This window comes from Sorex fumeus, unplaced genomic scaffold (assembly GCF_029834395.1).
Source record: "Sorex fumeus unplaced genomic scaffold, SorFum_2.1 ptg000044l, whole genome shotgun sequence".
NCBI lineage: Eukaryota > Metazoa > Chordata > Mammalia > Eulipotyphla > Soricidae > Sorex > Sorex fumeus.
In genome coordinates this window covers 2,136,594-2,160,878 of record NW_026606101.1, presented here as the reverse complement: position 1 = coordinate 2,160,878, position 24,285 = coordinate 2,136,594, and the positions used below count along the sequence as shown (strand labels likewise).

The 24,285-nt window shown below is 57.4% G+C and overlaps 1 protein-coding gene across 1 annotated transcript in view; it reads right to left on the bottom strand.

Moving 5' to 3' along the window:
* The window catches only part of RIMS4 (regulating synaptic membrane exocytosis 4), a 53,494-nt gene that overhangs the window by 5,427 nt on the left and 23,782 nt on the right, over positions 1–24,285 (bottom strand). The window contains exon 2 of the mRNA XM_056121725.1: positions 10,599–10,737. Coding sequence (XP_055977700.1) covers positions 10,599–10,737 — 139 coding nt within the window. The remainder of the gene's footprint in view (positions 1–10,598; positions 10,738–24,285) is intronic.

Here is a 24,285-nt window from a genome sequence, read left to right as displayed (position 1 = left end):
ACCTGGGCGCCACAGCTCAATCTGGTCCCCAGTTAGGTGAGTGAGTGTGGCTGAGGTGCCGCCCCCACCCCCCCAGACCTGTTCTGTAAAAACCTACCCCCTGGTAGCTCTAGAACAGAGGGAAGGGTGCCTGCCTCACACACAGCCGTCCCGGGTTGGATCCCCAAACCCCTTGCGATCCCCCAGGCCCCACCAGGAGTGACCCCTGAGTAATCCCTTTACAGAGCCAGGAGTAAACCCTGAGCACTGCCGGGTGTGATTTTGTTTCTGATTTTGTTTGTTTTCCAAACAAAATCAAACTAAAAAAACCCCTCTCTCCTGCCATCGCGCACCCATGGAGATGGCTACTACCAGACCCAGAACGGAGCAAAACAAGCCGGGCAGTGCCGGCCGGGAGCTGGAGAAACGCACCCCTTCTGCATTGCGGGGGGATGGGGGTGCAGAACGGCGCAGCCGCTGTCCAAAACTGGATGGCAGTTCCTCAACAAATCAAAAATAGAATTAACATATGATCCAACAGTTCCATTTCTGGGAATATACCAAAAGAGAAAAAAAAAAAACCGCTCTGAGAGCACAGTCTCTAGAAGGCATCTGGATGCCCCTGAGCCCAGGAGCGTTACTGGTGGTCGCCTAAAGGTGACACCAGGGGAGAGAGCGATAGTACAGTGGGGAAGGGGTTTTCCTTGTACACGGCGGAACTGGGTTCGATCACCAGCATCCCATAGGATCCCTGGAGCACTGGTAGGAGTGCAGAGCCAAGAGTGACCCCTGAGCATTGCCAGATGTGACCAAAAAGCTTAAAAAAAAAAAGTGACACCAGCTCCATGCCAGTGACCGGATGAAGAGGCAGGTGGGATGGGGGATGTACAGACATCCTGGGGCTTGGAGAAATAACACAGGGATTAAGGCACTTGTCTTGCACTCTGCCACCCGCATTTGATACCCCAGGACTGCATATGAGTCCCCAAGTCAGCCCCCTTCCCCTGGGGCACAGAACTGGGAATGGCCCCTGAGCACCACAGGGTGTGGCCCCCAAACAAAACACAAAACAAAAGGCGCTCTGACACCCTGACCACAGATGCACCGGGAAGGCATTAAGAGAAACAGCCCAGGATTGTACCTGGCCGGGATCCGTAAGGGGAACCACCAACCACAGTGGGTTGGTGGGTTCCCAGATCTGGCTGAAGATCCATCCTGTTGGATGGATCTAGTTTCAAAAGATGGAGAGACAGAGACGCAGTGAAAGAGCAACACACACACACACACACACACACACACACACACACACACACACCCCACACACCCCACACACCCCACACACACACCGATGGGTGCTGGGGGACACCAGAGTCAGAGGCAGAATATTCGAACCTAAGCAGTCAGGCCCTCACTCCATCACCTCAACAGTTATGCGGCAGAGGCCCCAAGAAATCATACAGATCCCGATTGGTAAGTACTGGGGCCCTCAATCAACAGCACCCAGGCTGAGAGCACGTGACAGGGTTCTTCCTCCACATCTGCCTCTGTCCCTACCCTCCGGGACATCTGCAGGTTGGGGGAGGGTGTGGGATCTCGGCTCCGCTTTGAAGGAGGGTCTGGGCCTCAAAAAGCGCCCCCAAAGTGCTGACTCTCGTGGGTTCCAGAGTGCAGCTGGGGGCGCCCAGCCTGCCGGGCCTGGTGCGGCCTGAAATTGAAAGTTTCCTGCGCTGTCCTCATTGTCTGCGCCTGGGTTCCTGGAGGGGCTGTGAGCAGACAATGGGGAACTGGCAACCCTGGTAATTAGCGGTAATTGTTGATAATGTCTGGGCGACTGCCTGATTTCCCGTCCCAGGGTGCCTCGCCGGCTGCCAAGGAACCAGGTTGATGCCCCAGAAACCCTGCATGGGTTTTGCGCATCCTCCTGGGGACCGGAGGGAGGAAGAAGCAGGTGATGGTGGGGCCCCACGGGGCCAGGGACCGGCGTGTCACCAACCCTGCTCCAACTTGGAGACTCCCGGAGTTGGAGGAGAGACGAACAGCACACAGTGACCGGCGGCTGGTCTTGCCGGTGGTTGGCTCAGCGTGTGCCCTGTGCCAGCTGCCAACGCAACCGTGCCTACATCTGAAGGATGAGAGGCGGCCCTAGCCCTGCAGGTCCTTGAGACCCATCACCCTGGGGAAAGCAGGAAAGTGCCGGCGGAAGTACTGAGTGCCCCATCCTCTGTGCTACGATGACTCGGACCCCGCTTGTGTGCAGTGGGCACTCCAGGAATGTCTGCTGCCAGCCCTCCTGGGGCTCGTCAACAGCGCAGAGGGGCCGAGACTGTGCTGTCAGGATGCAGGCTGGGCTTCCGGTCTGTGCGGTTTGGTGACTGCCATGTGCTGTGGTTTCCTCGTGAACAAAAGGGGGACCGAACCTCACCATCGCAGCAGGTTGTCGGGGGAATCGATGAGACAGTTCAGACGAGGAGTTCCTCACGGGGTCTGATGAAGGGGGGACGCACATGTCCCCCCTCTCCCCCGGCTACGGCGCATGTTTACGTGGCCTTTCTGATTTTGGATTGAGGAAGGGAGGAGGATGCGGGCACCTGAGACTGGCAGGGCGGGGGCCGGGGAGGGCGGTGGCAGCTGGTTCCTCCGGGGACGGCCACCAGGCAGAGGGCTGGAACTGGATTATCTCGGTGCTCTGGCGGCCTTTTTGTTTTGTGGAAACGGTGAAATGAGATTTCCTGCATCTCCAATCTTGTTAGTTTTGTTGGCCGAGCTGAAACCCATTCGTCTTTTCTCATTAACCTTTGTGCTCCGTTTGGCCCCTGGATTTTCTGCGCTCTCGATGGTTCAAGAAGTAATTGGGTTATTGAGGGTCCGAGTCTCTGTTTTGCAGATGAATCACCTGCCAGCCCACACCTGTCCAGCCCTGTCGGGTGCGCCGTTCTGAAAGGGCCTAGTGGTTCCGGGCCAGGCTGCCGCCACCCCATGTCCACCTGTCCATCCATCCACCTGTCCATCCACCTTTCCACAGACTATGATAGGCTCACCTCCGCGGGAACCCGCCCTCGACTCCTAAAGCTCTCTGTGAAGGGCGAAAAGCTGGAATTAAAGTCTTAAGAGTTTACGGGGGTCAGGGGAGGGGAGAGCAACAAGAGGGAGAAGGAGAGTGACACCCCAAAACTGTCCGTGTCACATACATGCCAGAAATGTAGTCAAAGACATGCAGAAAACCAGGGGCTGGAGAAGTGGCTTAGCAGCACAGCCCTTGGCCATGTGAAGCTCTGGGTTCCACACCGGGCACCCTGAAATTTAAAAAAAAAAAAGAAAGAAAGAAAAGAAAAGAAAAGAAAATGGAGGCACATGAGTCTACAAGACGGCTCAGGGTCAGGCACACAGGCCTGGTACATGCAAGGACTCAAGTTCAATCCCCAAGACCACGTGGCCGCCAGAGCGCCACCTGCTGACCATGGCACTCATGGCCCTGAGCACCCGTGGCTGAGTATTCCCCTGGGTGCCCTCGGCATTGCTGGAGAGGCCTCTGTCCGAATAAAGAAACGGAAATGAGTGCAGACGTCCTCTGAAGGTGCATCACCCTGAGTAGTGTCTGAGGTCAGCTAGTAGAAGAGAGAGAGCTCAAAGGACCCCAGCCGGGGCCTCCAATGAAGCCGGGCAAGGAGATGGTGTGCAGGGGACAGAGGTCAGGCCGCGGCTGTGTGGTGGCCCCTGGGCTGCAGTGGCGGGTTTCCAGGGTGGAGGGGGTGCGTCTTGAGTGCTCTCTGGTGCAGTGCTCGGCATTCTCCTGACTCTTCCCTCTGGCGGGGCTCACACCTGGTAGCGCTCTGAGGCTCCTCCCAGCTTCCCGTGGTGTTCAGGAGATGACGAGGTGCCAGGGGGCTTGTACCCGGGGACACGCACTCTCACCCTCTGAGCCCCTTGCAGGCACTCCCTGTGTCCCATGGATGAAGCGACACAGTGCCAAGGTGAAAGGTGTGCTCCGCTCTGTTTCCAGGTATCCCATATATTTCTCTGGTGCTGAAACGGATTTGCATTTTCAGACCCAGGGCGCAGCATGTGGGGTCCATGGCGAGGCTCATGGGCTTCCAACACGGGGCACGGTTCATAATCTGCTCCCCACCCCCAGGATGTGGTTAGGGGCATGAAACCCGTCAGGGGGTGGTTTCTTTCTTACTGATCAAAAATGTGTAGCGGGCCGGAGCGACAGGACAGTGGGTAGGGCGTTTGCCTTGCATGCAGTCGACCCAGGTTAGATCCCTGGCATCCCATATGGTTCCCCAGCACTGCCAGGAGTAACTCTGAGTGCCGAGCCAGGAGTAAGCCCTGAGCATCCAAAAAGAAAAAAAAAATGGGTATGATCCAAAAAGAAAAAAAAGATGTGTAGAGAGTGTGCGGGGCCCTGAGGTACTGGAGCCCAAGCCCAGCCTCCTCTTTGCAAAGCCTGTGCTCGGTCCTTAAGAGCATCTCACCGGCCAGTGAGTCCTCGGAGCCGGTCCCACCGAGGGGTAGCTCGTGCCCATCGTGCATGTTTCAGCCTGGCTGACCACCCACATGATTATTACTGCCTTGTCTGTAAAGCTGCATCCAACTTTCACCCAAACAGGAATTGCTGCCTGGGGCGCTGGAGACATAGGACAGTGGGTAAGACACCTGCCCTACCTGCAGCAGACCCAGGCTCAATCCTGGAACCCCAAATAGTACCCCCAAGCCCTAGCGAGAGTGATCCTTGAGCACAGAGCCAGGAGTAAACCCTGAGCACCATCAGGTGTGGCCCCAAAACAAAGAAACCACACACACACACACACACACACACACACACACACAAATAAAAACATATTGAGGCCACTGCTGAGTACCATAAACACACTCATCCTGGTTCAGCTCCCCGGAAGCTGGATTATTAGGATCTTTGGGTTCACACCCATGTACAGGAGCAGGGAGACGCTGAAACCCAGCACGCTGGACTGGAAGCCCCAGATGGCTGATCCCAAGTGGCCAGACCTGGCCTCGAGCAGGGCAGGGCTCGCAGCCTCACTCCTGGGGTCCTGCTGTGGGCATCCTGCCCTCCCCGCGCCCAGCCGCCAGGGTCCTTCCCATAGAGGTGGAGTCAGGGACAGCCGTGCCCTGGGTAGCGCCGCGGAGCGGAAAGGAGCTCAGGTTCTCGGCCTGAAATCCGGCACGGCCGAACGCTCTGCAAACACGGGCACTGAGGATCAGGACGAGACAAACAGCTGCCCCCGCCCCCACCCACGACCTCAGCCACCCTGCCGCGTCCTTCAGGAACGATGCCAGCAAACCGGCAGAGGTGGGCAGAGGTGGGCAGAGGTGGGCAAAGGGAAGGCCCTGGGCCCTACCCAACCCCCTCACTGGGCAGCCCCGCCTTGGGTGACTGAGGAAACCACCTGAGCAGGGATGCAGCCCCGAGCCTGGGTGCTGTGGCTGGCACAGGCCCGCTGTGCAGAGGGTGACCTAGACCAACGGGGAGCAGGATGTCATGACCCAGACACCTCAGGACAACCAGGGGGAGGGACATGGAGCCAGCTGGGAGAGGTCGGGCATGGCAGAGAGACTGCCAAGGCTGGGCTCAGACGCAGGGGAGGGGGACGGGGGGAACGTGTGTACAGGGAGAGGACACGTGTGTGCAGGGTGGGGGACAGGTGTGTGCAGGGAAGGAAAACATGTATGTGCAGAGAGGGGGACACGTGTGTGCAAGGAGGGGACGTGTGTGCAGAGAGGGGGACACGTGTGTGCAAGGAGGGGACATGTGTGCAGAGAGGGGGACACGTGTGTGCAGAGGGGGCATGTGTGTGCGGGGAAGGGACACATGTGCAGGGAGGGAAACACGTGTGCAGGGAGAGGGACATGCGTGTGCATTAAAGGGAACACATGTGTGCAGAGAGGGAACATGTGCAGGGAGGGCACATCCGTGTGCAGGGAAGGGGACACATGTGTGCAAGAGGGGACACGTGTGTGATGGGAGAGGGACACGCGTGCAGGGAGGGCACACGTATGTGCGCTTTGCATGGGGACCCGCCCGTCGTCCGAGTAGGCCCGTGAAGCAGCCATGGCCCCCGCTGCCCGGTGGGACAGACGCCCAGAAGGAGGAGGCCGGGGTGCCGGGTGCGAGGCCGGGGAGAGCAGGGCCGTGCGAGGCCGGGCGGGGACAGTCGCGCCCGCCGTCGGCGCTGGGCTCCGGGCCCTTCTCCCATGCATGCTGCAGCCGTGTGCCAGCCGAGCTCTGGAGGAGGGATGAGTCAGAGCGGGGAGGGGGAAGGAGAGCCAGGTGGGGGCCCGCAGGGGGGCAGGGTCGGAGGAGGCGAGGGCTGCGAGCACGCCTGCCGGTGTGCGGGCAGGGGCGCCGCAGGGGGGGGGGCGGGAGGGGGGAGAAGTGGATGAAGTCGGGGAGAGTCAGGCGCGGTGGTGCCGTCCGACGAGGGCCGGCCTGCAGTGAGGACCCCGCGTTTGTGGTCCGGGCAGCTGGGAGAGGCCGGTGCCAGGGACTCAGGCGGCCCAGTGGGTTCAGCTGCCCCCAGAGCCTCCCCGTGCCCGGCTCCCGTTCTCTGCCAGCCCGTCTCTGGCGCCCAGAGCCCAGGGTGCTGCCGGCAGGGGTGGGTCCCAGGGCTGCTACCGCAGCGCCCTCCCCTCTCCGAGTGCCTCTGCTTCCCCCACCTACCCCCAGGGGCCCAGGTCATGGTTTTCCAGAATCGCCTCTTGAATGAGCTCCGTGCACTTCCACGATTGGGGAGTCCGGCTCTGGGGAACCCAGACGGACGCTGTGGGGGAGGGGGGAGGGAGGGGCGCGTTCTGAAAGGGGGCTGCCATGCACACCAGCCTTCCTCGGAGGGCTTAGGTTGCAGCTGAACTTGGGAGAGGTGGGCGGGTGGTCTGCCTGCCACCCCTCCCCACCGGCTGTTCCCTTCCACCCTTTGTGTTTGGGTCACCCCCGGCAGTGCTCAGGGCGCGCTCCTGGTTCTGCACTCAGGAATCTCTCCTGGCAGTGCTTGGCGGTCTCTCAGGCTGCTGGTTCGAGGCCGGGTCGGCCCTCCTTCCATCGTCCTTGGCCCATCCCGAGGACAACTCCGTTGTCAGTCCCAGGGATAAGCTGGCCCGGGTCCCACATGCTGAGGCCTGAGAAGGGGAATTCGGCAGGGACAAGGGCACCCTGATGATTCAGAGCCACCAGGCCACCCTGGAAGTGACCGTCTAAGAACCTGGACCCCAGCAGCCACGGGAGGACGGGACTCAGATGAGGACTTAGGGCGATTCCAAATATCTGCATTGGCACCGGCCTCTGAGGGCATCTGTGGGTGCCCATGGACCAGCAGATGAGCCTCCCCTTGGCCTGGCTTCCTCATCTGTGAGTGGGACCACGATGGCCCCCATGGCCCTGGGCTGAGATTGAATGAGTCGATCCAGTCCCTACTGCCCTGTCAGCAGACGCTCCGGGGCATCGTCCCTGTGAAGTCAGGGCTGCTCCTGGCTCTGCTCTCAGGAATCCTTCCTGGTGGTGCTCGGGGGACCAGGTAGGGTGCTGGGGACTAAAACCGGGTGGGCCATATGCAAGACCAGTGCCTTCCTGCTGCCTACCCCCTCTGGGAAACACCTGGGGGAGGGGGGGTCTCTCCTGGGCACAGGGTCCCAGCGCTGCCTCTCGACAACAACCTGCTCCGTTGCCCACCTGGGCTGCTTCACACCCCTCCTTAGGCGACCTGGTGGTCCCGGCACCAGGAGGTCACCACATTGATACCTAACTTAGCACGGGCCCAGATGGGCGCGGTGCACACCAGCCCAGCACTCCAGGGACCCTCAGCTGGTCGATGGGCCCAGGACACGGTGCCCAGCTGAGACCTGCCTTCCCGAGACGCTCCCAGGGGACTCTCACGCAGAGTGGGGTGTTTGGGGAGGGGCGGGCACACTTGAACCGGGGACGAGGGGGTCACTGGCAGCTGGAACCAAACACCCTGGGGCCCGAGGGTCTTCACAACAAGCACCCAACCCCACAGCGGAGAGTGTGTTGGCCTTGCCCACGGCCGACCCGGGTTTGACACCTGGCACCCAAGCAGTGCCACTGCTCAGCGCTGGTCGGCAGGAGGCAGGGTCTGGGGGAACCCAGCCCTGTTGTTGGGGCGCATGGGGAGAGGTGGACAGTATCTCCTGACTGGAAGGCCCCGGGGAACAGCCCAGTACCCTCTTGGAAGGAAGGCAAGCTGTTCTCAGGGACGCCCAGAAACCTCAGCTGGGCTGGCAGGGGCCCAGGGGGAGGGTGGCCACACCCCCTCCTGGTTCTGAGCCTGGCATCTGGGTCACACCAGTGCCCGAAATACCTCCAGCAGGAGCAGGGGGCTGACCAGACCTCAGTGACCGCCCCCCCCCTCAACCCCCCACCCAACCAGGACCCTTTTTTCCCTTGTTCACCCAGATGTCAGGGATGGGGGAGCCAGACCTGGCTGGCATCACCAAGACTCGGCCTCTCTCTCTCGGGGTAACAAGACTCCCCATTCTGCTGGACTCAGTTCCTTGCTCACCCCGGGGCCTGGCACTATCGCAAGGTGGCCTCTCGGGCCCTCGTAAGCGCCAGGTGGGAGGCGCTCACTGCTTCCTCAGGATGCCCCTGGCTGCCAGCAGCAAAATGCGAGTAGGATCCTACTCAGGGGTCTGCAGACACGTGCCGGGTACCAGCCTCGCTCAGGGTGCTCTCTCAGATCAGCTCGTTTAATCCCTGCCATGACTCTCACCAGAGGGCTCTCCATCCCTGCTCCTTTCTGTAGACAGACGAACGGGTAGGGCTCAGAGAGGTCAGGCCGCTTCCCCAAAGCCTGAGGAACGGGGCAGGAACCCGGGCTGTCTGTTTCCAGAGGCTGGCACGGAGTCTCACCCCTGTGATGTGGTGAGACTCTCTGGGGCCCGAAAGCCGCCGGCCAGATGACCGCGGGGGCCATCTCCTGCGGTCACTCAGGCACCATCTCCCCTGGAGCAGGTCCCGTGGGCTCTCTGGGCCTCTGGCTCCTCATCTGCGCCACCAGAATGCGACTCTGCTGCCCCAGAGACCAGAGCAGGGGCCGTGGCAGAGTTGGGCGGGGGCCCAGAATATCTGCCTCCCGGTGTGCTCGGGCCAATTCCCTCCGTTGCAGACAGTGCTTGTTCCCTCCTCCCCCTCCTCCCCTGCTCTCCCTTCCGCTGTCCTCCCCCTCGCGCACCCACAGGAAAGTCTCCCTGGGAGGTGGGTGGATCTGCAGCCTCTGCCAAGGCGAGCCCATTCACAGCGGCCGGAGATGCTCGCTTCAGGAGGGCTGGGGGGGGGGGGGGGGCGGGGCGTGGGGAGGGGGCAGGAGCCCCCAGCTGCCAGGCGGGGCCAGAAACGGAAAGGGAAGCAGAGATGGGAGCCGACTCCGGTGCTCAGCGGCTGGCCCACAGCCTGCCTCAGACCCCAGAGCTGCCCTTAGACACCCCTCCTCCCATGGTGCCCTCGGACCCTCGGTGCTGCTCTCGAACGCCTCCAGTGTTGTCTTCAGCACCTCCCCATGCTGTCCTCAAATAGCCGATGCTGACCTCGGACCCCCGGGCAGCAAGGAACATCCCCAAGCCAGTGTGTGTGTGTGGGGGGCAGGCAGGCTCAGGGGTCCCCCGGGAAGGGGAGATGCAGGTCTCACTGCAGACATATTTACTGTTCCGTCGTCTTGTGTCCAGGCCAGTGCATGGACCTGCCCAAGCCCAGGACCCTTTTGGGAGCAACAGGGGTGCTGATACCCACAATCCCCATCTGGGAGTCGGGACTCCTGTGATTCCTTCTCCTACGAGGCTGCCCGGACCGCCAAAACAAACCTAAGCAAATTCTTAAGTCTTGAAGGCCAAAGCTGAGGCTCCCAGAAAGGGGGCAGGGGTGGCGGGTGATCAGGGCCACAGGGTCCCTGCCTGGTGGGCACACGGGCTCCTGGTGGTGACATGGGACCGCTGACATGCATGGAGGCCGGTTGATAATGACGCGCCCTCAAAGCGCCATGAGGGCAGAAAGCAAAGTCAACATGTTAGAAATAGGGCGCAGGGAGGGCGCCTGCCTTGCACGATTCTGGCCCGGGTTCCATCCCCAGCATCCCATACGGGATCCCAATCCCTGCCCAAGTGATCCCTGAGCACCTCCAGGTGGGGCCCCAAAACAAAACATTATATATATATATATATTTGTTTTTGGTAAAATTGGAGTCCTAGGCTCGTTGGCCAGAAACAGACTCGGCAGCTGAGCCGCGGCTCCTGGGAGGGGCCTGGCCGGCAGCAGAGTGGGTTTCCAGCATCTAGCAGGGATGGGGGGTCCCTCTTGGCTCCTTCTCACCGTGGGCGCCAAGTCCGTCCGATGCTCTCTGAGCAGTGACACAGGGACGCCCAAGACACCCCGAGGGGGCGGCTCGATGGAGCCCATATTCCAGCCGAGAAGACTGAGACTGAGCAGCGGCCCGTGGGCACGGGAGAGAGCTGGCGTCCAGCCGAGCGGTCAGGCTGGGGCCAGGAGGGTTCCTTCTCCCTGGAAGCCACCTTCTGTACCCACCGTAACTGGGGCCCAGGCCCCCCCCCCGCCCCTGCCAGCCTCCCTGCACCCCCGGGCTTCAGCCCACACTCACTTGCCCTCCGAGCCGTAGCTGTTCATGCTGTCCTCGATGGACTCGTGGCTGGCCTGGCGCAGCGTCCGGCTGGGCATCTCCACGGCCAGGCCGGTCTCTGTGCTCCTCTGGATAGCCCCCTTCAGCCTCCGGTTGTCCCCTGCTGGGCAGAGAGGCCAAGACGGACAGAGCGGGTCACCTGGCTAGCCATCAGCTGTGGGGCAGGGGGGTGAGACATGGGGCGGGATGCGGGGGGGGGGGGAGTCTGCCCTGCCTGAGCCCCACCCTGTATTCCCCTCACTTCCTCTTCCTGTGGATCCCCACACCTCTGCACTCCAGCCCACAGCCTGCGTGAGGGCTCTCACTGTGAACCCCTGCACCCCCTCTTCTCTCCAGTTCACACCTTCCCCTGCAACCTTTTCCCAATCTCTCCTCTGAAGTGACGATGACCCAAGACTCCCTGAGTGTCCTTCTCTCTGGCCCCGGCTCTTGCAGGCCTTGGACCCAGTGTCCCGCCTGGTGGTCTGGCTGGTTGCTCTGGTCGCAGCCGCCTCCCACTGGGTCCGGTAGCCGCTTCCAGTTCTGTCTTGGCAATAAACCTCCAGGTGCTGCCGATGAACCCTGGGATTAGGGACGCAAGCTCCTTGAGCTAGGGACCAGAGGACTGCGTCTCTTCCCCACTGGGGAGGCAGGGGGTGAGTGTCAGCCCCTCTGAGCTCCTTGGCAGTGAAAAGGGAGACAGGCTCACCTGAGGCCACGTGTGTGCCATGAGGCAGGATCCCGGGGACACCTTCTGAGTCCTCACATCCCTGCCAAGGCTTCCCACCCAGGACTCTGCTGTGTGCCTGACCATTTCCTCCCAACCAAGGGCTGGGATGCGGGGACAGGAGCTGGCCGGCCCTGGAGGTGCTTGATCACAGGCGTCAAGAGTGCACCCCGAGAGCATCCTGGGATCGCACCCTCCCGGGGGACCCGCACCGCAGTGCCAGGACACGGGCAGAGAGGGAGGCGGTGTTCCGCTAGAGCCGGGGACGGAGGACAGCAGGACCTGAACCTTCAGGGCACACCCACAGCCCTGCAGCATGCAGGGGAAGACCGCCAGGGGCACTTCCTTGTCTCCACAAACTCCAGCACCAGCTGGGAGACCCCACAGCTTCCAGGGCACTTGATGACCCCCCACTGGGGGAAGCAGTATCACCCAAACCCCTTTTCCCCGCTGGGCGAGGGGAGGTGGGCCAGGACTAACAATCGCCCCAAACCAAGGGTCTGCTTTTATCCAGACTTCTCCACGAACACATATGCACGGGTACTCTCTCTCTCTCTCTCTCTCTCTCTCTCTCTCTCTCTCTCTCTCTCACACACACACACCCACATACACTCACACAGGCACACACAACCACTCACACACATGCACGCACACATATTCTCACGCACATGCACACACATACACTCACACATACGCACGCACACACGTACACACTCACAAATGCATACACATACACACATGCATGTACACACCCTGTCACACATTCATGCACATATAGTCACACCATGCACACACATGTATGCACGTACACTCAAACTCACATGCACACACAATCTCGCACACACGCACATATGCAATACACACATGTATGCACCATATATTCACTCACAGTCCATGTTTGACTCCCACTGTATCTGTTACTCCAACATACTAATACCCACATTCTCCAAGACACCAAGAGCACACATACACTCACACACACACACACACACACACACAAAGAACTCATTCATGTATGTCCAACTCTGCCTTCACAGGTCCCTAAATGTCCACCTGTGTTCCATATTCTGAGTATCCACCTGTATGTTCCGTGTTCTCTGGGTGTCTGCCTGCATGTTCCACGTTCTCTGAGTGTCCCCCTGCATGTTCTGTGTTCTCTGAGTGCCCCCCTGCATGTCCATGTGTCTCAGTGTCCCTTTGCCGTTCCTCAGACTTCCTGTCTCCCACAGGTGTGTGCAGGGGTAGCGCCTGCCCTCCAGAGACCCTCCCGGAGAGACACAGCATGCCTGTGTCAGGGAGACGGGACACCCGCGTCCCCTCATGACTGAGTTCATCCCTGACTCGCATCTGCAGCCTGACCCCAGCCTCCTGGCCCCATTTCAATTTCTCAGCGGGCCTGAGGAGTGGAGCCCAGAGAAAGATCCAGAATCACACACTCACTGAGCATCAGGGCATCGAGCACCTGTAGCATCCCCGTGGCACACCCCCCGAGCCCTGTGCCCATTCTCCAGGTCTGGGAGGCTGAGGACCAAGGCCAGCCCCACGCGGCCCCAGGGGGAGGGATCACAGCCCCGGGCGCGGCCTCTCAGCAGCCGCCCACCCCAGGGTCCGGGCAGCACCTACCCACTGCCCTCCCTGCACACAGCAGGTGCCAAGCAAATGCAGCCACTGCACAGAGAGCCGCAGCCCAGGGTTCCCACGCTGACCCACACCCACTGACGAGCCCCTGGGAGAAGGCAGGACCCAGTGCTGCCTATTGGGCCTGTCTTAGCTCCTGGCACTAGGCCTTGTCTCGGGCACCCCTGCCCACTCAGTCACAAAGGGACAGGACATGTCCCGGCTGGCCCTGCAACCACCTTCCCTCCTCCCCCATGCTCCCCTCCCTCCCCTCCCCTTCCCTCTTTCCACTCCTTCCTCCTTCCCGTCTTTTCCCTCCCTTCTCTCCTCTCTGCCCCGAAACAATTTCCCCTCCCTCCTTTCCCCTCTCCCCTTCCTCTGCTCCCTCCCCACCCCTCCCCTCCTCTCTCCCTTCCTCCCCCCTCCACTCCTCCCCTCTCCTCCCTTCCCCATCTTTCCCCTCCCTCTCCTCTCCTTCCCTACCTGTCTTTCCCTTCCCTCCCCTTCCCTCCTCCACCTCCCTCCCATGACTTTCCCTTCCTCCCATCCCACCCCCCTCCCAGACTTGTGGGAGGCTGGCGGGTGCTCACAAGGGGCCATGCAGTGCCAGGCGGGGGGGGGGGGGGGGGGAACTCATGCAGCGCTTAGCCCTTAGCTGCTCAGGCGGACTTTGCCTCACTTCCAAATGCCGCCATCCTCTGACCTTCTGCCCTGCCGAATCCCCGCTCCCTTCAGCGCTGGTGCCTGGTGCGCCATCTGTCCTTCTGTCCCACCTCCTCCCACCCCCCACACCCCCGCAACGCCTCCCTCCAGGGCCCGACGCTGCCACCTCTCCTTGGCTGCTCTTTCCACTCCCGCGAGCCTGCTCAAGGCTGCAGCTCGCAGCCGCCCCAACCGACTCCTCCAGACGCAGCCTCCCCGCGCGCACCACGCTCAGCCTCACCCCTGCAGCCGGCTCTGAGCAGCGGCGTGTCCACTGCCGGCACACACGGGCCTGCTGGCCGGCTGGGAAGCCCCGTGCAGGTGCCGAACGTCCACTGGCAGATTGCGCCGATGGGAGACAGGGGGCACTGGTTCCTGCTCCCCCCACACATACACTGGGGACCCGAAATAGACCCCCAGTGCTTGCTCGTGGTCGACAGTATTGGGCCTCCGTGTCCTCCTGCCCAGACGCCGTGTGTCCCCCGGGAGCCCAGCCCACCCCACTGCTTCCACAGTCACCCCCATGCATGGGGGTCAGGGCAGAGGGGCCGGGAATCACAAACCCCAACTCGGGGACTGTCTCGACCCTTCCCGTCTCCAGCCCTGCTCCCGGCCCTGCTGTTCACAGCCAACCACGTCCCACTCTCAAGTTGAAATTCTTTTAACAGCCTCCTAATTGGTGTCTCTGCTGCTAACCCACCCACCCACCCAAAAAGCCACTAGGCGCTAAACTATCTCGGGACACCACTTCAGACTCCTATGAATCCGCTCTTCACAGAGACACAAAAGAACACAGAGATAGGCAGGAAGAGGTTTCCCACGGCACCATTTACTCAAAACAGGTGCTGGATTAACCTATCAGCAACAGGGGACCAGGTCACCAAACGACAGAGCCCCCAGTGACATGCTGTCCCTTTGCTAAAAGACCATCCAGGTCCTACCCATAAGGCGCTGTACAAAACTGCTTCCATGTCTCTGTGTTAAGATCAGTTGCATGTGCAGGAGATTGTCGAAGACATAATGCTGTGTTGTTATATACATACAGTGACGTGTGTGTCTGTATCTGGGTCTTTAGGCAGAGGCAGAACATTCTGGAAAGACTATATATCAAACTGCTAATGGAGAATAACTGTAGGGAAGATTGTTAGAGGAGGTAGATTAAAGAGCATTTTCAAAACTTTAAGTACATGAAAAAGTGTGCACACCTGAAATGTACCACTGTCATCCTGTTGTTCATCGATTTCCTCGAGCAGGCACCAGTAATGTCTCCTTCCAACAACCTAGCCCTGAGATTTTAGAAAGTGCCATGTTCGAGGCTCTTTCGGGGTCTGGAGAATGACCCCCATCATTGTTACTGATTTTTGGCATATTGAATAATCCACGGGGAGTTTGCCAGACTCTGCTGTGCGGGCAGGATACTTTCAGTAGCCTGCCAGGTTCTCCAGAGTAAGAACTAGATAATAATCTTATTATCTTATTATCTGGTTCTCACTCTGAAATGTATAGCTTGAGGAATTCTCACATGTGAAATACATTCATGTAACTAGCACTCAGAGAAAGAGCAAAATAAGGATTCCCAAAGCCTGCTTGTATTCCATTGGGGTTTTGCTTGTTTGTTTGTCTGTTTTTACTCAGGACCTATCTTACTCCATCAAGAAAATCTCCCATCCCAGAGATGCGTGATGAGTGTAGACTAGAGACCGAACATGATTGCCACTCAATGTCTCTTTTGCAAACCACAGCACTCAAAAGGAGAGAGAGAACAAAAGGGAACGCCCTGCCACAGAGGTAGGGTGGGATGAGGGGGGTGGGGGTGGGAGGGATACTGGGACCCGTGGTGGTGGAGAATGGGCACTGGTGGAGGGATGGGTACTTGATCATTGTATAACTGAAACCCAAGCACAATAATTTGTAAGTCTACAACTATACCTCATGGTGTTTCACTAATAAAAATTTCAGGAAAAAAGAAAAGAAAATCTCCCATCCTGATCTCTAGCACCAGATATTAGCCTTACCTATTTTTGAACTTTATATATAAAGAGCCTGGTCTTGTGTTGGGGAGAGAAAATGGAACTGGTTTCTTCTGCTCAAAATTATGGCGGCTCAATGTGCCTGTGCAACCTCAGAGAACCAGTGCCCATGTAACCTCAGAGGGCCAGTGCCCATGTAACCTCAGAGGGCCAGTGCCCGTGTAACCTCAGAGGGCCAGTGCCCGTGTAACCTCAGAGGGCCAGCCTGTGCCACCCATCCACCCCAACAACAACCCCCACTACAAAGGCAATTATTAACACAAGAGTAATTTTGGGGGCTAGAGTGATATAGCACACTGGGTAGGGTGTTTGCCTTGCATGCAGCCGACCCTGATTCGATTCCCAGCATCCCACAGGGTCCCCCGAGCACTTCCAGGAGTAATTCCTGAGTGCAGAGCCAGGAGTAACCCCTGAGCATTGCCAGGTGTGACCCAAAAAGAAAAAAAAATAGAGTGATTTTTGTTTCTGTGTGTGTTGTAACAAGCAATGCCAACGATTTCATGCCTGCCGAAGGGGCAGGCTTGGGGTTGGGTGTGAAACTGGGGAATTGGGAGGGAAGGTCACACTGGTGGTGGGACTAATGTTAACGCCTGAAATAACTTTATTGTGAACAACTTTGTAAATCATGGTGTTGGAATGAAGTTTTAAGACTGTTAAATGCAACAGAAATGATGTTGGCTCTGTGACAGCCATTCATAGCAGTTCATAGCACAGCGTGTGCTTGGAGGATGCTTATTATTGCCGCTGGAGAAGTCCGGTGTGCAAACCTACCCCACGGACTTGACCGTTGTATTGCTGATGGGCGCTGATTTCCCTCCTGCCTTTGCAAAGAATGCTGCTTTGGTCACTTCGGTGAACATTTGCACCCGTGTCTCTCGGAAACAGGCCCCGGGAGACCGCTGGGGACTGCTGGGTCACAGGGTAAGCATTTGTTTGGCTTGAGGGAACTCTGCCAAGTGATTTTCTAAAGCAGTTTTACCAATTTACAGTCCAGGCGGCCAACAGGGGAGGTTTTGATCTCTCTTTTGTTTGCTTGCCTTTTGAATCTTTTTGGCGTTCAGTGTATTAATTATGTAAGGCAAATTCTATAATGTGAAAAACAACTCACACCTACATCACAGCTTCCATCCCATGGACAACTTTCACCAAATGTCCCGCTGCCTTAAAGGAGACTCACGCTTCACACCCAAGTACCCCATCCCACCATCACCTGCCGCCCTCCCCAGCCCCCGCTGGTCTCCACCACCCCCCTAAATAGCTCCTGTAGCTCACACACCTTTAGCGATCTCTTCACCCTGCTTTCTCTCCTGTGCTCTCCTCCCTTCCTCGCTCTCCCCATCTAAAGTTCAGCTTTAAACACCAAAAGATGAACTACCAGGCAATGCCCTACCATGATAACATTTAATCTCCTGGACCTCCAAGGTGAACTGCAGCACGACACAAATTTGGCTGTTATGAATCCAACATGAGGAAAAACAGCCTGTAAAAAAAAATTTACAGGGGAAGAAAACGAGGGTCCAAAAGATTGGGCAATTTCTTTTTCCCTTAAGGACAGACACAGCAATAAATGATAGAGCCGGAATTCCAGCCCAGGTCTTGAGGGTTCAAATCTCCATGCGTGCGTTTGTTTGGTTTGGGTTTTGGATTTGTTTTTAGTTTTCGAGTCACACCCAGTGATGCTCAGGGGTCACTCCTGGCTCTGCACTCAGGAATTACTCCCGGTAGTGCTTGAGGGACCATACTGAATGTTGGGGGCTCGAACCTGGGTTGCCTGCCTCCATGAAAGGCAACCACCCTCCCTGTTGTACTATCTGCTCGGACCCTGTGGGATGTCGAGGATGGAATCCGGGTCAGGTCCGTGTAAGGCAAGTGCCTTATTGGCTGTACGATGGCTCCAGCCCCCTCCAATCACCGTGTTTTAATGAACCACTCAACTCCGTTCAACTCATGAGGCTCCATCCCTAAATTCAAATGCCATCCCTTCCACAAAGATGTCCTTGACCAGACCCCTGAGTCCAGCGCACCTTCTCTCCATCCCTCCTGGAGTTTCTGCTCCCCACACTTCAGAGGAGTCCTTGGTTCACCTGGGTGTGGCTGCCAGGAGATGCATTCGCCACTTCCTTCCCTTCGGCACCTAGAACAGCGCTGGCCAGCCGGGTCCCCAATAACAACAGAGTGTTTAATGGAATTGCCTTCATTTGGGGAATGTGTCCCCGGGGAGAAAAAAGTGCAAATTCTCTCCTTAAAAAAAAAAAAAAGATTCTCACTCAGTTGTTTATACCTGAATACGAATGTGCTTAATGTCCCTTCACCCTCAAAGCAAGTATTCATAAGGAATGGGATGCAAAAAAAAAAAAAAAGGCAATTAGAGCAGGGAGCATTATTTTTAGCACTGGCTGTGCCCGGCACTGGGGCACGTACACTCCACACATACACTTCAGCCACCGCGAGCGTGGAGTGTTGTCCTCATTCTGCTAATAAGCAGGAGCAGGCCAGCTCGGCCGCTCGCCTGAGGCGACACCAGACAGGGCAGAGCTCAGCGTTTCCGCCCTGTCCTCTCAGCCACAAGGGACCGTGGGGTGCAGTGGGGCAGGGCAGGGGGGAGAGGGAGATGAGAATGCCTGTGTCCACGCAACACGTGATTCAGATGACTCTTTCCAACTTTGCTTCCCAGATGTGGAGTCCAGAGCCGAGAGGTGACGGAGCCCCCAAGCCCCCAACTATGTCACCATCCAGCATGGGACTGCTCCCTCGAGGTTCCTACCACAAGCCTGAGGAGTCTCCTTTACAGGAGAGCTCTGGGTCAGGTCAGCGGGCGGTTTGAAAGGGGAGAGGGACCAGGAACACTCTCCCACCTCCCCGCCCGGCCCCCATCCCGACAATCCACATCCTGGGGGCTGCAATCTCCTCCTTGGTCAGTCTTGACGGGGGCTTGTTATTCTCAGTAATGTCGGCCTCCCCTCACCGACATTTCTCAACCTCTTCTGAAAATCCAGGGCTGCAAGGACGGGCAGGTCCTGCAGAGCAAGAGGCAGCCTGCCCGTTGCCCAGCGCAGACAGCAGGTCATACTCCGGGTGCGCCGTCCTCAAAGCATGCGTGTGCCTTCAGATCCCCACAAAAACGCACGGTTGGAAATGGTATTAAACAGCCGTTGCCAACCTGCACTGTGTGGCTGGGGTGTGGGTCCTGCCACCAGCGCCACCAGGGAAAGGCTTCCTTTCTGCGCCCAGCTCCCGCTGCACCCTCCTCCAACCTACATGAGCTCAGCTTCCTGTCAAGCCTGCCAGGCCCAGAAGAACTAGCTGGGGACTTGGATGAAGGGAGCGGGAGCCACCGGAAACGGCTCCGGTTCCGGGGCCAGGTTGGGAGAGGTAGATTCTCCCCCCCAGAGAATGCTGCCACCAGCTGCTCCCAGCTGCTCCCACGTGCTCTTCCCTGGAAGTGCACCACACACAGAGACACACAGACAGAGACAGACACACACATATACACAGAGACACACAGACACAGACACAGACAGACACACCCAAAGACACATACAGACACACACACACACACATACACAGAGACACAAAGACACACACATACACAGAGGCACACAGACACACACTGACATATAGACACACACAAAGACACACAAAGATACACACAGACACACACTGACATACAGACACCCACAGACACATACAAAGACAGACACACACACATACACAGAGACACAGACACACTGACATATAGACACACACAGACACACAAAAATGTACACAGACACACATAAACACAGACACACAGACAGACACACAGACACAGACACACTCACAGACACACATAGACACACAGGCAGACACACATAGATACATATAGGCAGACACACAGACACACAGACACACACAAAGACACACACTCTGCTGGGGCCTCGGTTCCTGTCCGTGGTCCTGAGCAGGAGCCGAGGCAGAAGGCGCAGCTCACAGAGGGGAGATCTCAAGACCACAGGAAAACTCATCCCTTGCTTGAGTTTTAAACCCCAACAGCTGGAAGGGCGCTTGCCCTGCTCGCAGCCAAGTCAGCTTCGATCTCCAGCACCCCATTTGGTCTCCCAAGTTCCACCAGGACTGACCCTTGAGCATAGAGCCAAGAGTAGACCCTCAGCCAGGCCAGGGTTGGCCCCAAACCAAAGATAGGTAAAGTCAACCACAATTCCTGCCAATGACTTGCCGAGGTGACACCCCACCCGCCCCTACGGAGAGGAACAGCCTCCCAGTGGCACAATCCAAGTCCACACTCAGTACTCACACACATTTCCCCACTGAATCCTCACAATGACAGCTGTGTCGTTTTCAGAAGACTATGGGAAGGTGGTGTGGGGGGGTGTGCAAGGTCTCGTGCATGTGAGACATGAACCACACCCCTAGCCCTTATTTTCGGAAGAGAAAGTTGGTCCTGGGTGGTGAATAAATGTTCCTTTCTTTGGATCAGTTGGATCTCTTTTTCTTCTGTGGCACCGTGGATCTAACGCAGGGTATCGCACATGTGAAGCAACTGGTCTATTGCCAGGCAACATCCCTGGCCCCAACCCAGACCAGAGAGCCTGGAGCGATGGTACGGTGGGTAGTGTTTGCCCGGCATGCAGGCAACCAGGGACCGGTCCCCAGGATCCCATAGGGTCCCCCCAAACCTTTCAGGAATAATCCCTGATAGCTGGGTCTGGCCCCAAAACCAACCAACCAAAACAGATCAGACTTGAGTGTGACTTGTCATTTGTCACTGTCATGGCCCGTGCCGGGCAGCAACGCTCGGGCCCACGGTTCTGGAGCGGGACAGACATGCAGGTCTGGACCTAGAACCCAGGGCTTGGCACACATTCGACCCACTCCTGCTTGGTTCCTTCATGCAACGAGGGAGGAAGGCTTCCAGAGAGCAGTGAGGTGGGTCAAGGGAAGCAAACGGTAGGAGGAAGAACCACACAGGGAGGACAGAGGTATTCTGGATTGTTTTGGTCTTGGTTTGGGGGCCGCACCCAGTAGCGTGTGTGTCTGGGCTTACTCCTGGCTGTGTTTGGGGATCACTCCTGAAAATGCTTGGAGGACCATTTGGAGTTTGGGGGACATGCCAGGCAAGTGTCCTACCCGCTGTACTATCTCTCCAGTCCCCAGAGGCAGGGATCGAGCCCAGGTCCTCTATCACACCAAGCCTGAGCACCTAAAGATTCTGAGAGAGGAACTGGATTTTTTTATATGAAGGCGTGTTCTGCTCCCGGAAGGAAATGTTCTCACTTCTCCAGTGAAATGTACATTAAGTGAGCTCATTTCCTAGACCAAGCTCGTTTTGGCCTTGGGCATCTGCCTAAGATCCAGTCTTTGTCCTGAAGATCATACAGCTGGTGTGTGTGTGTGTGTGTGTGTGTGTGTGTGTGTGTCTGCGTGTGTGCATTCATGCTCATGTGCAAGTGTGTGTATGTGTGTGTGTGTGCGTGTGTGTGTGTTGGGGCTGAAATGGGTACGTGATTATCATTCATTCAACAAACTCTTACCAGGCGCCGATTCGGAGCCAGGTCTGCGCTCCAGACTCCTACTCACATGAATTAAACCCCGACCTTACTCAAACTCCCAGTCTCTCAGGAGACAGGCAAGGGGGCAATTTAACACAAGGTGTCATAATTACAGCCCAGCATAGTTCAAGGGCAAAGACACACACGGCAGGATGGGAGCGGGGGAAGAAGAGCAATTAATGCTGCCGTGGGGGCAGAGACAAGGTCTGGGGCGTAAGGAGAAATTATGGCGAGGTTGAATTACCCTTGATTGCCAATAAGATCATAATAAGCTTCTACTGTACACGGAGGCGCTGCCTTCCGAGAGGGGAAAGCAGGAGGGTTGTGTTGACAAGCGGGAAACCTGCTGGGAGGAGGCAAAGAGGTAGAACCAAAATGTAAACTGAGAACACTGCACTTGGGTGAGCTAAGGCAGGGGGAGGAGGGGCTGCTGCACCTAGCAGGGCGGGAGTGAGTGAAGCAAGGGGCTTCCTGGAGACGGGGCAGCTCCGGGATGGCTGGAGAGATGACAACTAGCAATCCCCTCATACAGCCCAGCCCCCCAGGGGCCATTTCCACCAGTTTGTGGGACAGGCAGGTGGCACGTGTTAATCCAGTGCTGGAAAAGGTTGGCTTGTGGGCCAAAGGCAACACGAAGGCGCTTCACAAGCCACCGGGCTTCCAGGCTCGGCCCCCAAACCTCTCCTACAGGCCTGACGTCATGCACGGACCAGGTGTTCCGTCCACTCACCACCACCAAATACAGCCCACGTACTTCCGTCTTCCCAAGGGCCCGGGCTCCCAGAGCCAGAACGGACGGGCTGTGAAGCCTCCCCTGTTGCTTACTGGGTAAACTACCGCCGGCCTCGGCTCTCTTGGAAAACAGCAGTCAGGATGGAGGGGACAGGCAGGAAGGACTGAAAGGGAGGGTGAGTTCCCGCGGGGCGGGGCCGCGCTAACCAACAACTCCCCCATCTCCGTGGGTTCCCAAGGTTGGTTATACTAAACCTGGGAGCCCCGCTGTGGCTCCGCCCAGGGACTCTGTGGAGACCAAGGACAGAGAGGCCAGCCCAGGGAGGGACCTGCCATTCTCATGGCAGAGGGAAGCAGAAATGACGGAGTTGGGAGGGGAGCTTCCATCCGTGGCACTTTTCTCTCTGTGTGTTTCAAACGCTTTTTGCGGTACAAAAGAAAAACATGAGTATTTTCCTTAGTAATGGGAAAAGGTCAAAGGTAGGAGAGTCTTCTCTCTGTCTCTGTCTTCCCGCCAACCCACTCTCTCTCTGTCTCTGTGTCTCTTTCTCCCTCCCTTCCCCCTACACACACACACACACACACACACACACACGCACGCACGCACGCACGCACGCAGGAGAACTCAGCAAGCGGCCGAGCACTCCCTCTACCCATCAGGTTCTCTTTGATCTGCTGTCCCGAGGCAGCAGGGACACAGGCTCCCCCTCACTGTGAAATCAATCCTCTCCTTCCCTGTAGGGCTGAGCTCAATGGCAGACGAGGCCTGTCCCGGGAAGATAAAGGCACTCAGCAGATGACGGCCACTCTCACTGACAATCCTGTGATCAGCAGCAGCATCCCCAAGTCCCAGAAACTCAGAAAACTGAGGTTTAGAAACAGACGCACTTTGGCCATGGTCGTGGGCATGTAAGTGGGAGCGAGGTTGCAGGATTCTGTGGTCCACTTGGATGGGTGCCCACAAGTGCTCATGTGGCATTATTCGCAATAGCCAAAAGCGAGAGCCAGGGCGGGGGAGATCTTGGAAGCCTCCGGTCCCCGCCCGCACCCCCACCCCACGTGCCTAATGGGATGCAGGAGCACTGCTGTCTGGGGTCCCGGGCACTGCCACGGAGCATGCCATCGCTGGTATACTGCAATCAAGGTTGCACGAGCACCGCCACTGAGCGTGTGGAGCCTGGCAAGCCCATAAGCAAGAGCACAAGCCAACGCATAAGCCCATCATCACAGCCACAACAGAGGGAAGGCCAGAAGCAAAGAGTGAGGCCCCGAGAGAGAGTTCTGGGGACTCAGCACATGTACTATTTGCCACAGGCCCGGGTTTGACCCCACAGTATAGCAAGAGCCCCTGAGTACAACCCAGAGCAGACCCTGAGCACCACTGGGTGTGGCCCCTCAACGAACACAGAATAGGTAGAAGCAACCCAAGTGATCCTCAACTGACAGTGCTAAGAACCAAAATGCACAACCCAAGTGCCTGAGAACAGACGGCTAGATAAAGAAACTATGGTACGTCCACACAACAGAATACTACGTAGCTGTCAGGAAAAAACGAAGTCATGAGATTTACCTATAAATGAATGGATATGGAGAGTATCATGCTGAGTGACATGAGTCAGAAGGAGAAGGACAGACAAAGAATGACTTCATTCATTTGTGGCATATAAAAATAAAAGTATGAGACTAAAATCCAAGCCCCAAAAAACAGGGGCCAGCAGGACTGATCAGTGGCTGGAAGCTTGCCACAAGGGTGACAGGGCAAAGGGCATTTGGGATAGAGAAAGGGTCAGTGTGACAATCACTGTCACTGTCACTGTCCTCCCGCTGTTTATCGATTTGCTCGAGCGGGGCCAGTAACAACTCCATCATGAGACTTTTTGTTACTGTGTTTGGCATATCGAATATCTCAAGGGTAGCTTGCCAGGCTCTGCTGTGCGGGCAAGATACTCTCGGTAGCTTGTGGGGCTCTCCGAGAGGGGCGGAGGAATCGAACTCGGGTCGGCCATGTTGGCCGCTTGCAAGGCAAATGCCCTACCCGCTGTGCTATCGCTCCAGCCCAGTGTGACAATAATAGTTGGAAATGATCACACGGGACAAGAGCTGAGTTTGAAAGTAGGTAAAAGGATATATATGATAACCTGTGTGTATATGTATTGCAAACCATAATGCCCAAAAGGAAAGAGGTGGGGGTTAGGCTGGGGGAAACTGCCTGCCATAGAGGCAGGCAGGGATGGGGGGAGGGAAACTGGGGACATGGTGGTGGAAATGTACACTGGTGAAGGGACGGGTGCTGGGACACTATATAACTGAAA